General features: G+C 35.7%; 1 protein-coding gene across 4 annotated transcripts in view; it reads left to right on the plus strand.

Annotated features, from left to right (window-relative positions):
• Positions 1–16278, plus strand: part of ITPK1 (inositol-tetrakisphosphate 1-kinase) — a 148117-nt gene that overhangs the window by 107389 nt on the left and 24450 nt on the right. For all 4 annotated transcript variants that reach the window (XM_039365899.1, XM_039365901.1, XM_039365898.1 and 1 more), the window contains one exon: positions 14215–14313. In XM_039365899.1, coding sequence (XP_039221833.1) covers positions 14215–14313 — 99 coding nt within the window. The remainder of the gene's footprint in view (positions 1–14214; positions 14314–16278) is intronic.

Consider the following 16278-nt stretch of genomic DNA (forward strand, 5'->3'; position numbering starts at 1 on the left):
TGTTCTAAGTATACAAGTAATAACTGGGTCTGACCTGTCTTAGCTATTTTGAGATCAGCCAAATTCAGAGAAGTGCTGCCACCTGCTGTGGCTGATCAAGATTTATTTTTAAAAAAGTACTTTGATTCCTTGTTAGCAAGTTCTGATTGCCTATTAATAAGCTATAAGTGCAACTGTTTTCTTGGTCAGGGCTCCCATATAACCTTTAAGTACTAGAAATTACAGTCCCCAAAGTAGATGTTATTAGAGGGGGGGAGAATTAGATTTCACTAATTTTAATTTAACTTAATTGTGATTTACAATAATTAATCCCACACATATTCAGCATTTATTTCTATCATAGTAAAGGGTATAATGTGGGGACAACTTTTGGAGGGCCTCTGAAGGCCACAATGTCAGGATTCGGGCAGATGTGTTGAAACTTGGACCTTAAATTTTGTATCTTTGATAAGAATTATTCCCATCAGAATAATAGAAATGAAAGTGAATTGTGCCATGGGAATATTTTGAGAAATATTGTTCCATGTAGAGAAACATTTTATTCTCAGGTTATAGCTTCCAATGACATATTTTCTAAATAAATATTCAGTGTAATTTTGGAAAATCTCAGACATAATATTAACCGTTTGATGAAGGTAAGAGCCAAGTATTCTCTTGAAATGTTTATTGTGATCTGGGTATGTTTCAGATTGGAACACAGGACATCGCTGTATATAGTTGCATTTTCCTTTAGCTACTATGGCACTAGAGCCACTTTTAGGGAAAGAGAAACAGCTGAAATACTTGTATTTTGCTTTATGGGCCATTCCTGCCACCAGCAGACTAAATACTTTTCTGAGTTCTTGAGTAATAGGAGAGAGAGCTGATAAAGAGGGGGCATGTCAGTAAAAACCAGGATCCACGAACACTGGCTAGCACGATCCCAAATCCCTAATAGCTACCTACACTGACACCAAACAACAACAGTTCAATTGGAGCAACACTAAAATCATTGGCCACACTACCACTTGCCACGCTCAGGAATTCATCGAAGCCTGGCACTCCACAAGCAATTTCATCAGCAGACATATTGATGTACAACCAGCATATGAACCCAAAATCCAAATCAATCGAACAGCCATCTGGAGACAGCACCAACCCTCAAGCACCTCTCCCCCCCCCCAGCAGTTCACCTTCCAATGACCCTGACATGACATAATCTCCCCATCACAAGACCCATTACCAGCCTCCCACTGATAACTCACTCCTGACCCACTAATTCACACCTTCCAACAACCCTTACTTGAAGTACCTCCTTATCACAAACCTCTCTCTGATGACTCCCACCTGGCCCATCACAAGACCCTCACTTGACACTCCCACACCTGAAGCCCTTGTATAAGTAGAACACTGACGCAGACATCCCCTAAAGATGTTACCTAGCCTGGTAATGAAATGTTCGGAAACCAACCCTCCAGCTCAGAGAATGAACCTTCACCCTCAAATAGGGGGCAATTGGAGGGACAGTTATATCCCAGAGAAAGATCAAGGGAGATTGCAGCATGACCATGAAAATGCATAGGATGTGGGGGAGAAGAGGGGAGATGGAATACACAGGAGAGAGATAATGGGAGTGGGTGAATACATAAAAGCAAGCAGGTCAAAGAAGATAATTTGCAATAATCCAAAGTGATTGTGTGTACTTTTCCTATTTTTCACACAAAAAAAGCATGGCATATGTTTGGGGTTGTGTACTGCATGGAAGGAATAGAACACTTTGAAATAGCGATTAAGGCATCAGACTTAGAGAGCAGGAGACTGCAAGTTCTAGTCCTGCCTTAGGTAGAAAGCCGGCGAGTAACCTTGGGCCAATCACTCTCATCCCAAAGGAGGAGGCATTGGCAAACCTTCCCAAAAAGGCTGCAAGGCATCTAGGAAGTCACCAGGAGTCAACACTGACTTAAAGGCATTCCTCTTGATCCCCCAAAAAACAGCATGGAAGGCAGAGGAAAACACTGGAATTTGGATAATCCCATTAATATGGAAGAATAGACATGATAAACTAATATAGAAATGTTTGGGAAGCAATTACTTCACTTTTGACAAAAAGGGCAGTCTGCTAAGATAGCAAAGTGTACATTGAGTTGGGGAGAGCTAAACATAAGACAACAGGAAGGCAGGTGTCAGCTTTGGGTTCAGGTTCTTTGATAACTTTAACAAATATTAGATTGGTCATTTACAGCAACCACTTGGTGGTTAATTGTCCCTCACTGCCACAGGTAGTCCTCACTTAACAATCATTCAACGACCATTTGAAATTATGATGGCAATGAGCAAAGAGACTTAATGACTCATGCTTGAAGTTATAGCCATTGAATACCCCTATAGTTCTATGATTGTGATCTGGGTGCTTGGCATTCATGTGATTACCATTTGCAGTCTTTCTTGCTGGCTTAATGGTGAAGCCAGCAGAGATGGTCATAGACCTCTGCCACCTACTAAGAGGACTCCCTCTGGTTTCTGGGGACTGGCTGAAAAATATCCATCTTGAAATATAAGAAGGATTTTGGCATGGAACATTTACAGCATAGAGTATTTGCAGCCAGCCACCCAGAGATAAGAGGACTCCCTCTGGTTTTGGTGGGCTGGCTGCAAAATCCTATGCTGCAAATGCTCTGTGCCAAAATCTTGCTTGGATTTTGAGATAAACTGTTTTCATCCGAGTTTTGATTTAGTCATCCACAAGTGAGTTAGCCTGCAGAAAAGGTTCAACCAACAAAGATATGGCATCTGCTTATTTCCTAAGCCTGACACTTTCCTGGGAACATATTTAGAGAGTGACAGTTGAAGAAAGCTGTTTTGTTTATGTTTATTTTTGGCAACCTAAAGCTCAGTGTTCTCAATCAGAAGTGTGCTTATAAGGGGGGGGGGAGGGAATCTCTGAGATCTAGTTGTAGTTGTACTCTTGGGTTCATCCCAAAAGTCATGGTTTTTTTCCTCTCCCAATGCTGATTTTTTTAGTATTTTAACTACTGCTGGAAGAAAGTCACTGTATAGCTTTGGAAGATGAACAATGATGAAGGTGTGTGGGTTTTCCTCCTAGAAACACCCAGGTCTATCATACAGATTTGCAGAGTAATCCAGGTCCCCCTTGATTTCATGAAATGCTTTTTTGCCTGACTAACATCTGGAAGAGGGTAAAAAGCAAACTATAAATTGTAGCCTTCTGGAATTTGCTATCAATAGTTGAAGTTACAGTTCCTGTGTGTGGCTGTTTGGGAAACACTGAATATCATAGGGCTGAAACGGATCTTGGAGTCCTTGGGTTGGTTCCTTCCTTCCTTCCTTCCTTCCTTCCTTCCTTCCTTCCTTCCTTCCTTCCTTCCTTCCTTCCTTCCTTCCATATGCATCCTCATAACTACATAAAGCAGATTCTGAGACCAGAACTTATCATGAAATAGAATTTATTCATCTTTCCCAATTGTAAATCCCTTAATTATTTCAAAATTTATGGGACTAGATCTTTACTGACTCATTTGTCCCAGAAAGGCCATGTCTGTTTCCAAAACAAGAAGAGTTGTTTTTAGTTTTGCTACTTATTCCTGATTTATTTACTAACTCCAAAAGTTTCCATATGCACACAGGTTTTGTAGATGGACTGACTAGATAATGTCAAGGCAGTTGTTTTCTCTATATTTATGACCTTTCTTTGTTACACTTTGTTCCTTTTACTTCCTCCCCCTAGGTTCTCCTTTAGTTATTTATAACACAGAACCCAAAAACATTCTTATCACAGGTTTCAGTAAATTTTCATATGTTCCTGAAATAATACATAGGAGGTTAAAAAATGGAAATTATGAAGCTGTGGGTAGATGTGCTACAATGATTGATGTGCTCAGTAAAAACTGTAAAACGTTTAATTTCTTAAATTGGTATCTTGGAACCATCGTTATTATTCAGTTACCTTTATTATTGTTTAATGCCATTCTCTTATTTAATTTTAATTAAATACCATAGTCCTTTCTTTAGTTCTTTTTCAAATACTAACATTTTGAAGATAAAATTGACTACCTCACTCTGCCTTTGATTTTACAGCTTTTTGGCATTCAATTGTTTTTCAATGTCTTTTTTTTTTTAAATAAAAAAGCAAGACAGAGATTTTGAAGGATTCAAACTATGGTTTAGTTTGATTCAAGGCATTGCATGATTGGCCACAATCAATAAAAGTAATGTTTTTAGACTTCCCAAATACAGTAATGACACATCAGTGTGCCTGTTTCTTACCCAAATATAATACCCAGCAATTAGAAGCTGGAAGAAAAGACAGCAGGTATGGCATTATAAGTTTTATACAGATATACATGAAAATAAAACACTCACACCCACAATTTTGCAGAATGTTGGGAACCTCTCCTTTGGTCCAAAATATCACTAATCAGTGCCATTTTGGGGGATGGGCTTTGTCTGTTTGTTTGTATTTTGGCTTGTGCTGAGATTATCTTGGAAGTATGACTAGAGCGGTATCAAGATTTAAGCAATGCAGATTGGAAACCAGTTTGTCCTCCTTGGCCATGACCCATAACAAAAAAGATGCAGTTTTCTAGTTCAAACCATCCTTTATCAGCCTGATGTCCTTCTGAGTTCCAGAATTCAGCTAGCATGGCCCATGCCCTTATTTGCTTGATGCGCCTGGAAATGGCTCCAGTGTCTAATTGCAGAAAATTGTCTGCTTTGTTTTTCCATCTAGGCTCAGGGTTTTTAGTTGGGTAGTTCTTTATTTAAGAATATTTAAGCTTCCGTGTTATATAGGTATCGTAAAGTCAGGGCTGTGGTTGTACTTTTGTCATCTATTCAGCTTTCTTCTTTGAGGAAGTATTTTTATGACATAAATTGCCACTGAAGTTGAAGAACGTCCAGGCTTTATTACAGGTTAGAAGGGAGCTTGCACCACCCATATTCATATTTTCATAGGAGTTTCATATTCATATTTTGTGTTTCATATCAGTTACCATTTAATATTGTTTTTAATTAACACCCACTATACAGATAGTCCTTGACTTACAAACATTCATTTAGTGACTGTTTGAAGTTATAACAGCACTGAAAAAAGTGACCTATAACCATTTTTCACATGACTATTGCAGCGCTTGGCAACTGGCATGTATTTATGACAGTTGAGGTGTCCTGGGGGTCATGTCATTACCTTGTGTGACCTTCTGACAAGCAAAGCCAATGGGGAAGCCAGATTCACTTAACATTGTGTTACTAACTTAACAACTTCAGTGATTCACTTAAAAACTGCAGCAAGAAAGGTCGTAAAATGGGGCAAAACTTACTTAACAAATGTCTCGCTTAGCAACAGAAATTTCAAGTTCAATTGTGATTGTAAGTCGAGGACTACCTATAGCTTAAAAACACCCAGAATCATTAATAGAGTAAGCATCATATACCCTATTGTCTTGTTTTACATGTGCTTGGGACTTAAACCTTGCACTAAAAACCTTTCCAGGATAGATAGCCCAGTGGTAGGCTTTATGTTTCTTGTGCCCTTTTGTAATCAACGGGAACCTAAAAGGATATATCGAGAAAACTAAAACCCAATATTTTTAAAAAAGAATATCCAGCTCCAAAGAGTCTACCTCCTCATCAAAGAAGACTGGGTAAATCTTGGCAGTTTTACCTGTTCGTTGTGTTAGATTGCAGTGGTGCTACAAGGGAAAAAGAAACACATGAGTATAGATTTTTGAAAATGATAGAAAGTAATGCAGCTGAAAAGCTTTTTACGTTTTGTTATGAAAAGAATATATTTCTCCCTTTTTTAAACAAAAAAATCAAATGATGCATCTTGTTAAAAAGAAAAGTACAATAAATAGAGGAAGAATAAAAAAGGTTTGATTTTAGATAGAGAGAGAGATAGAAATAGATAGATAGATAGATAGATAGATAGATAGATAGATAGATAGATAGATAGATAGATAGATATTGAAAGACGTATTTGCAATGAATTATAGCCATGATGGTCAAAGAAACAAGTACTGGGAACAGGATGTTCTTTCAGTGACAACAGAATAATTACTTAAGAATAAATTATCCTGTTACATAAGTGAGGATTAGTAGGGAAGGGAAGGTAGATTCCTTTATTTCCAAAGGCATATATATTAAGTATATCATTTGCTTTAAACCATATGCTAAATAACCTACAGTTTCTGTGAGGATTAAATCTTTTTATATTTGCATATTAGTAGATTCTGAAGAATTTTTTTTTTTTTTTTTAAAACCCTATTTGTGTCGAGAGTAAGCTTCCATGTGTTCAGGAGCCATAAATGAGTAACAAACATACTAGTTCAGTCTCTGTCTAGAGGTGATACAAGAGCCCTCTGGATGAGATCCTTGGAGAGCAGCTGCCTATTATAGCAGGCAGTACTGGGGTACATAGAGTAATTGAACAATATTCCATTTTGCAGCTGGATCCGTTTTAGAAAAGTATTCTGTCCTACATATTGAAGTAGACTATTCCACTTTTTTGTAATTTTTGTTATTTCTTCAGTTTCCAAGAATTCAGAAGGAGTAGAAGGTTGCTCAGTTGTTTCATTAGTTATATCTTTCTAATTGATTAAGCGATTTAATACGATCTTCCACAGTTTATTGCCATTCACATATATTGAATATTTATCAAGATTATTCTTAATAGGCCCAAGATTATGGGATTTAATTTAATCCAACCAGTTTAAAATAATCAAGTAAATAGTGCAATCCTGATATTGGAACAGTATTGTGCAAATTATATCTGCAGAATAAGAACCAATATCTTAAACAAACATTGTATCTTCTTTATAACCAGTCCTAAATTACTGGTTTTCTATTGTAGTAACATTTATGTAGTAATGCTCATGCAACACATCAGTGCACGTTGTAATTTTTAATGTATGCATGGCTTTGCTTGTAAATTAGGAACATTTATTTATATTGCTATTATTTTACTGTTTATAATCCTATTCAGGTTATATTATGATTTTACTTTTAAGACAAATATTTTATTCTTAAGTAGCCCACACCAATTAAAAAAAGGGGAGAGAAGTACATGGATTTTAGTAACAGCAATAAGAAAATTAACCAGGTTTCATTCACTGGCCAGAGAACGAGCAACTGCAAGAAGCTAGTTCACCTCTCCTTGCCAAGAAAGAATATTTTGCTCCATTCATGTCATTGTCCTGGGACTTCAGCTTCTGCCATCAGCTTGGGGGGGGGGGAAGTTCACTGCAAAATCTCTGTCAAAGAAAGACCACCAGTAAGGAATGATCAGCTTAGCGCCACTAGATAGGCATGTTTGTTTACAACTCACTGTTGTATTTTGGTACTGTCAAATGATCTTTTTTCTATCTTTTTCCTTCCCTGCTCATTTGTCCCTCATGTGCTTGGTTTTCAAATCTTTATTTCTCTGAATTATTTTCCTCTTAATGTATCTAGGTAATTGCAAACTTGAATATTCCTTGCCCTCAGAAATTCCACTGAAATAATAGAATCATTATTTGATATTGCAAGTGGGTCTTTTTATTGGAACAGTGGTGAGGAACATAGACAGCGATCCAGTTTAAGATTAATAACTTTTATTAATCAATTAGTCAATCCCCACATTCAGCATCAGAACTACGTAAGAAAGAGAACATGTAGCTTATTAAAATGAGCTGTCTTCTTCATGCATGCCAGCTTCTAACAGGTAGGGTATCATGTTCCCTGATAAATACATTTAAATCCCATACAAAAAAGTATAGCCTATTTTCTGTTTGGCAATATAATTGATTATGTATGGTGTTTTTTTTCCAATGAGATGCATTTAGTGAGTGAACTCTTCTTTGCAATTCAAAACAGAATAATCTTCAAATATATAGCTCAGTAAGATTTAGTCTTTTCTAAAAGCTGAATGTTTAAATACATTTATAGTACTTTGCCAAATCAACCAAACTATGTAAACAGTTTGACCCCAAAATGCCAAACTTTTGCGGTTACTTGATTTAAAATGTGTAATATCTTTCCTTGGTTTCAGTCCAGTGTTAGAGCATAGTATCCATTTATCTTTCATGTTATAATCTAATGATAATATTTTGACTCCTTTATCCCTTATAAATTAAGATTGTTTGGTATTCTAATTTTAAAAATGCAAGAGATTTTAGTAATGTGTACAGAAATACAGGCATTAGCTCATTTGCTTGCTTTCCTCCTCTGGAGTGATCATGTTGAGAGATGTCTTTGATTTTATCCAACTATAGTTGGGGGGGGTAGGACAGATTTGAATCTGTAAACTGTTCAAAAGGAAAATAAACTGGAGTGTAGAGAATGATATTAAATAACTCAGAAAGGAAATAGATTGTCTAATAAATCAAATCTTACTTTACACAAACTCATACTGGATCATGGTAAGAAGTGTCCTGTTTGTTGAATTTAGCTGTGTTTCTTCTTTGAAAAACAGCCAGCACTTTCTCTTTTATTACAAAATATTATACTTCAGATTCTCTGTTAGGCAGCATAAATCCACATGAAGTAAATTCTTTTTTTAGTAGATTGCTGGTTATAGCAATACTTTTTGCCCCCTTAATCCCTTAGAGGCATCTAAATATGTAAATAATCAAATTACATTCCTTACATAGAGCTTCTCATGGCCATTGAGTTGAGGAGATTGTTTATAATGTTTGGTAATCCTATGCCACAATATGTTTTGATTATACCTATTCACATTGAGGTTTACAAACAAAGAAATATCTATCTTGGTATAAAATGCTTCAGATAGTCAAACATGTATTGAATCATGGCTAATAGTCATTTGTGATTCAGGGCAATTATTGTTGCCTCACTAGCAGCCAAGAACCGCTTTAATGACATTCTGGAGGTTGGTAAAAATTTAACTTTTTCAGAGAGCATTTGGAGCTTGGGCAGCTTGGGTTTATCTTTGTTTTATTATGTATTTATTTTTGTTGATTGCCAATAGAATCCAGTTTAGTGGACTCTATTCAGTGATTTTTTTGGTGATTATTTACTACTGGATTTTATATGTTTTTTGATGTTGGTGATTTCAGCAGTATCAACAACTAATGAATAAAACATCTCACTTAAGAAAAATGGCAAGTTAGATCAACAGCATTCTCATTGTCACATGGCCTTAATGAAACATTAGTCCTAAGAATGCTACTCTAAAACGGCACAAGGGATTGGGAACATTCACTTACCAAGCCATGGGGCCTAGAAGCCTCTTAAAATCTAGTATCATTCTTTAAATATATACTCAGTTAACTGTAGCTCAGTGGTGGGCAATCTGTTTCAGATGTTAGATGTTTTTCAGCTTCAACTGCTTATCTCTCGTTAAGAATGTGGAGATCTGTCAGTCAGAATATTGGGTTGACTGGGCTAATAGCCTGAAATGATTGAAAGCAACTTCCTGTGCTCTTACAATTTTCCAGTCATAAATCAACTTATAAAGCATACAATGCATTTATCAAGGCTTTATATCAGGTATAGCACTTAAGAGTTTCTTCCTGTTCTGCTTTCCTAAAGCAACTTCAAGAAGGTTACATCAGTAGATTTATTATACAGAATTAAGAAACCATACATATAAGTTTTCTTCTAACAACATGCACCAATCTTACCCTTCACGTTAGACCAGGGGTTCTCAACCTTGGCAACTTTAAGACTTGTGGACTTCAACTCCCAGAATTCCTCAGCCAGCAAAGCTGGCTGAGGAATTCTGGGAGTTGAAGTCCACAAGTCTTAAAGTTGCCAAGGTTGAGAACCCCTGCGTTAGACCCAAAGTTTCAATTCCTCCTGCCATTCTAAGGCAGCAGTTTTCTGGCTACACATTTCCTGGACTGAAGGTTATTGTGATAGTGCCTGATTTATAAAATGGCTTTCTCTGGCGTGGCTGTGAAATAAGAATTGGAGAGCCCTGCCTCACCAGCTTCAATCCCCTTGAACTTAATTGAGTCTCATTAAATAGTTCCTGAGAGATGAAAGATGCTGTTATTCCAAAAGAAAAAAGATCCTTGCCATTGCTGACTCCTCTATGAGCATTCATTTGAATACTGACAGCTAGTTGTGACACACTAGAAGTAACAATAGCCTTGCTTCAGTCAGTGGCTTGTGGAGGATTTGGGGGGGGGGGTGACTTTTAAAGAGTGTCTCACAGCCTGTGCTACAGGTATTGTACATTCCTTGGAGTTCATGCCAAAATGAGGTGGTAGTTGAAAGGGGCCTTGTTGTTAACCATTTTTCATGAAAGGATTGTTTGTTTCCTTTCAGTGAACTCGCAACAGCCTGTCTTCCAGGCTGACCTTTTCCATCTGTGCTGATCTGATGGGAAGTGCTGGTTCCCAAAGGCCTCATATGCAGAGTAGATATAAAATACACCTACTCTACAAAGATCAATGTTGCAATAGCCATTGGTTAATCATAGAGTTGGTTTTACTGAACATTTTCAGTAAGAGACAATAACAACAACAATCCAGAAAACCGCATTTCAAAAAAACTTATGAATTGATTTGCAACACTTCAATAAAATGGTCATTGTGAAACCAATCTCCAACATTTAAAGGTGAAGAATCAGTCTGTGAAGTCCCTGGAAGCCCTGATATATGCAACTGTTTCTGTTGCACTCTAATCTGGTCTACAATCTGTCTCCTTGCTCCAGATCTCTCAGAAGGATCGGCTCAGGATTGTGGAAGGAGGAATTGAGCAGGGAAAGTAGGGAAAGTTTCCTGGTTTCTAGACCAATACTTGAACTATTGCACAAAAAAAATATTTCTAATTTATTACATAATTATATTAACAGTATCATCGTTCCATACTTTGTAGAAGCAACTCAGGCCTGAAACTTGCAATATATTTAGATCTGCAGTTCATTTTTAATCATTTTAATAGCATAAAAACACTGACTTCTTTACTGGCAACTAAAGCTGCAGGGATTGCCATCACTGAGCAATGCAGTTGTGGTTCATTACCACATTGCTTAGCAACAGAAATTCTGGTCTGAATTGCCCTTATAAATTGAGGACTATCTGCGTAGGCCAAATCAGGAAACAGACTCCACAGAATGACTGGGACTCTATTTTTACAGGTTATAGTAACCAAATCTTAAAAGCCATGACAGCATAATTCCTCCCTCCCTTCTCTTATTCAGGTGGAACTGATCTGAATTTCCTTCTAATATTTTTTTCCTGCCCTGGATTTAAATCATGTTTTTCTAACTTCAGTCATGTAGTTTTTCCAAGATTATATCTGTAATTCTCTACAATTTGACATTTGTATATATATATATACACACATATACAGTGTACCAAGGTCCCATAGACCAGTCATAATATTTTATTTATTAATATTATTTTCCAGAGAAAATGTTAGTGCACTATGAATGTGATGCATCAAAGAAGTATGCTAGAAGAAAATGGCAATCAACTCAAATATTTAATGTAATATAGTATCTATCTGTCTGTCTGTATGTATGTATGTATGTATATATATATATATGTATATGTATATTATTTCCATGAAGCTGATTTTGTTTATGGGGTCTGACTTTTAATACAGCCTGTATATATTTAAGCTATTGAAATATATAAATTGTAATATATAAATCTAAGCCCAACCAATCCTAAATCAGTAGATCTCAGATTAGATACAATCAGGTCTTTTTTAAAAAAAACCATAAAACCCATTTTAGTCACCTTATACATCTAGGTGTTGCTGGCAGTGAGAAATGTTTCCATTTTTTATGTCCATATGGCAAAAATTACCCTTAGGATATTTTTTTAAAAAACAGAAAAAAAAATCTGGCATTAGAAGAAGTACTGGACAATTTGTCTGCATCCATCAAAGGGTTTGCAAAAGATCTTAATGAATTAATGCTAAATAATTTTAAAAACTAATGCTTTAGATAAATGGAATTTTGTATAACTATCACATTTTTAAAGCTTCCTGGAGTTTAGCAATTTAAAACCTCAAGCTTTCTGTGAGTGGTTTATTTATCTAATTTATCTAATATACAAGCTTCTGCTTTGCTAGCAATGAAATTTCCATGGATCATATATTTGGTTTAAGTATATGCGACTGCAGTTAACACCTAGAATTTAAAATAATTATCTCTTTCTAATTATACAGTGTATATCCTTTGTTTACAATTATTGAATAACTTTAAAAAAAGGCAAGTTTGAGAATATATCAACTAAGAAGCTGTTTAATTTGCATGAAGTGCTTTGCTAAAGTTCCAGACTTGTGGCAAGCTCCGACAGAATTTTTGGATTAAAAAAAAAAAAATTAAAGGGGAATGAATCATAAACTAGTGCAAGTTTGTGCCTTTTTTCTCCATCTTATTCAAGGGGATTCATATATCTGCTCTTTGAAACTCAGAAATGGTAGTGTTGTTATTTTTTTAAAAAGTCTACATAAGTATTAGGAACAGCCTTATTTTTTGAAAAGAGAGCTGTCCCAGTTTAAATCTCAAACAAAAACTAAAAAGTAGACTGGTCAGTCCCAGTTCTGTTGTTCCTAAAGCCTTGTCACTGATTCCAGCATTGCCTTATTCTTTCATGAGGCTTTTCTGAAGCTGGTATTTAGAACGTGGTCTACCTGTTCTCTGATTCTGTAGTGTACATCATACATTACTGATGTATGATGGGCTGTTTTCATATAGAATTCCACTTTTGCAGTTTTGCTTTTGGAGATGGAGGAAAAGACTGATAAGATTTCTTCTGTGTGATTGATATGTTTAATAAATGTTTTTCCCAGTTTACTTTGAATGATATTATTTGGATACACCCTTCACAACATTCATATAAGTCCTTTAAGAAAACTACTGTACATGGACCTGGAAGATTTTTAAAACAATATCCCTGCAACTTCATCTTTTAGAATTGTTTAGAATTTAGAATTCCCCCCCCTTGTCTGCTCTCTCCCCTCCCATCTTTCTATTTTGATATCATATAGTTGTGTTTCTCACTGTGTTCTTTTTCATTGTTTATTTTATTGTTTTATTATCTTACTTCTGTTCACACCCTTCATTTCTTCATTTTAATTGTTATATGCCAGTGGTGGCGAACCTATGGCACGGGTGCCAGAGGCGGCACTCAGAACCCTCTCTGTGGGCACGCACATCGTTGCCCCAGTCCTAGGCCTTCAGCTGGGTTTTATAAAACCTTTTTGCTTTAGGCCGCCATGTGCAAAAAAAAAAAAAAGGTTCAATCAGGAAAAAAAAGTTCTTGCAAAGTTGGAATTGATTGATTGAACTTTTTAGTCCCACCCAGTCTGCTGTTACCACTGCAGCCATGCCCACCCAATTGGCCACACCCACATCCAGCCAATGGGCCACACCCACCCGGCACTCGACGATGCATACGTGGGTTTTGGGTTGCAGTTTGGGCACTCAGTCTCTAAAAGGTTTGCCATCACTGTTATAAGCCATCTAAAGTAGCCTCACAGTGAGATAAGCAGTAAATAAATTTAACAAATAATAAAGTATTTACATCAACTCTGACTATACTCGTCTGAAGAAGAAGGATCTGTTCTGTAGCTTTTAAACTAAAGACAGATACAAAAAAGAATTTAATAGAGTTAAATTTCTTTGCTGTCAGATGATCCAACTGCTTTTATAGACAGATTCTTCTACTTAATGGATTTGTTGTTTAAATTTATCGTTGTTATCCACAAGGAGGCAAATGATAATGTGTGTGATGACATTATGCAAATGCTCTGACATGTACTTGCATTAGATGTTTGGATGCAAATAAGTGTATCATTGTGTGATGATGTCATTGTATATCTGTCATCAGTTTGGTATCAGTTTGATGTGGATTCTCCCGCAAAAAAATATTGTATTTGGGAAATGGTATATTAAGCATTTTTCTTGTGAGTAAAACATTTGGAATAGTGTTGCAAGATAAAATTGATATGACTTAAATACTTGTTTTTGAGATAATTTTCATTAGTTTTTTTATAATTTTGCTAAGATACAGTTTTCAGTTAGATTTATATACACAACCATTGCACATATGAGCAACAATGTTTTGTTGGAAAGACAGGAAGCTTTCATCAACCAGATGCACAAAATACTTTTCTCAGATGACAATATTATAGAAAATGCTGAAACGAGCAGGATAAAATTGAAGGGTACTTACAGTGTAGAAAACAAGAACTGGGATAAACTGAAAAAACACCTATAAACTGTTTGGATTGTTTTTTTCCATCTCTTTTCTTCAGATGACAGAATCTGTTCTCCTCCATTTATGGAACTAACAAATGCATGTGGAGAAGACACCTTGAAGCAGATAGAAAAAAATGGAATTGCATTCCCATTCAGTATGTAAACAGTTTTTATATTTTGCTTAACAGTAAAGTTGTAGAGCATTTCCTCCACTGCCACTGAAATCAATGCAATTTAGCTAAGTACTCTTGGGGGAAAGAGGGGATTTGCATGGCAGATAGCTTGTGGCTGGAGTACATGCTGGATTAGGCACACTTGCTCCAAAGGTATGTAAGATAATATAAAACCACATAAAATTATATGTTCTCATTCTATTAAAATTATTAAAAATAAACTATGGATATAACTGTACTCTATTTTAGTTCTTTTAAGTTTGAAAATACAGTATTTTCATGGTGACAGTGAAAGATGGCTTATTCAGATATTAACAGTCCTACTAGATTAAGTCAGTGTTTTATCTGATCCACTACTCATCGTACCTAGAGACCAAGCAAACACTTTCCTGAAGTCTTTAAGCGGAACATGAGGACAATACAGCTTTCTGTGACAATCGGAATTCAATGGCTAATGTTTTCTTCCATGAGTTTGTTTGATCCTCCTTTAAAAATGCGTAAAGGCTCTGCATGCATATTGTGCATAAAATCCTTCTTTCTATAGTATAGTATGTTATTTTTCTCTTTTTCATTTTCTCTGTCTGCTATTTAGAAGATGAATTATCAAAGTTATTTTGGAAGTGTCTCTTTTTATTTCAATATGTATAATGTTTGTGTTGGTTTATTAGAAAAAGGCCCTAATGCCCATTTAAAACTACAGAGTAATATTCTGGCAAATTGAGATTTTTTTTTTCATTTTAGGTATGCTATACTAACGTATGAATCTTAGATGTACAATTATCTTATAATTACATTACTTCGTAGTTTGTATGCACATTGAGTGCTTATGCACTGGAGACAAATTCTTTGTATGTCCAATCACACTTGGCAAATAAAGTATTCTATTCTAGTATAACATTTATTATAGTATATTAAATGTACTACTATACATTAATGTAAGTATAAGTTCTCTGGGCAAGTTACTGTATTTTCTGGCGTATAAGACGACTTTCTAAATCATGCAAATCTTCTCCAAAGTCGTCTTATACGCCGGAAAATACCGTATTTTCTGGTGTATAAGACGACTTTCTAACCATGCAAATCTTCTCCAAAGTTGGGGGTCTTCTTATACACCCAGTCATCTTATACGCCGGAAAATACGGTAGTAATATGCAACATTAATATATTAAACTATAGGACAATGAAAATATTCATTTTAAATTGAGAGTCTGTGACTATCGGTATTTAAATGGCTCTAATAATGTCAATAGACCATAAGGATTAAACAAGGCAAATTTCTGTAGCAGTGCTCTTCTGTATTTTAGATGTCACTCTCCAAAAAGCCATCCCTTTTCATTTTGCTTTATTTGGAAAGACCTTTTTAAATAAATAACAGGTGCATTAATGTTCCAATAGAATTAACATAGCTATCAAAGACTTAACCTATCTATTCTCACTGATTTTCATTAAAAAAAGTTCAAGAACTTCAACAGTTTGTCACTGAATTATAGTGGCAAGTTCTTGAAGGAGAAACAGTGGCTACATATAGTACAGTGTAGTGCAGCTGCTAAAGTGATGGACTAATTGGGAACATCCATATTCAAGTCCCCAGCTTAATAAGGAGTTTACTGTATTATTTCAGGTCAGTTGCCATCTCTCAGACTAGTCGATCTGACAAGGTGATTGTGAGAATAAGATTAGAGAAGATCCCTATGTAAACTACCCCATCTCTTGGAGCGGTGTTTCTCAACTTTGATTATGTTAAAATGTTTGTGATCTTCAATTCTCAGAATTCCTTAACTAGCATAATTGAAATTCACACTTCTTAAATTTGTTGTAAATATGAAAAACACTGTCTTAGAGGAAAGATAGGAATATAAATACAATTGAATAGATACCGTGTTTCCCAGAAAGTAAGGCCTACCCCAAAAATAAGCCCTAGTTTTAAGGCGAGGCACATACCTAAAA

This window comes from Crotalus tigris, unplaced genomic scaffold, assembly GCF_016545835.1.
Source record: "Crotalus tigris isolate CLP2741 ecotype Arizona unplaced genomic scaffold, ASM1654583v1 scf7180000020201.887925, whole genome shotgun sequence".
Classification (NCBI taxonomy): Eukaryota; Metazoa; Chordata; class Lepidosauria; order Squamata; family Viperidae; genus Crotalus; species Crotalus tigris.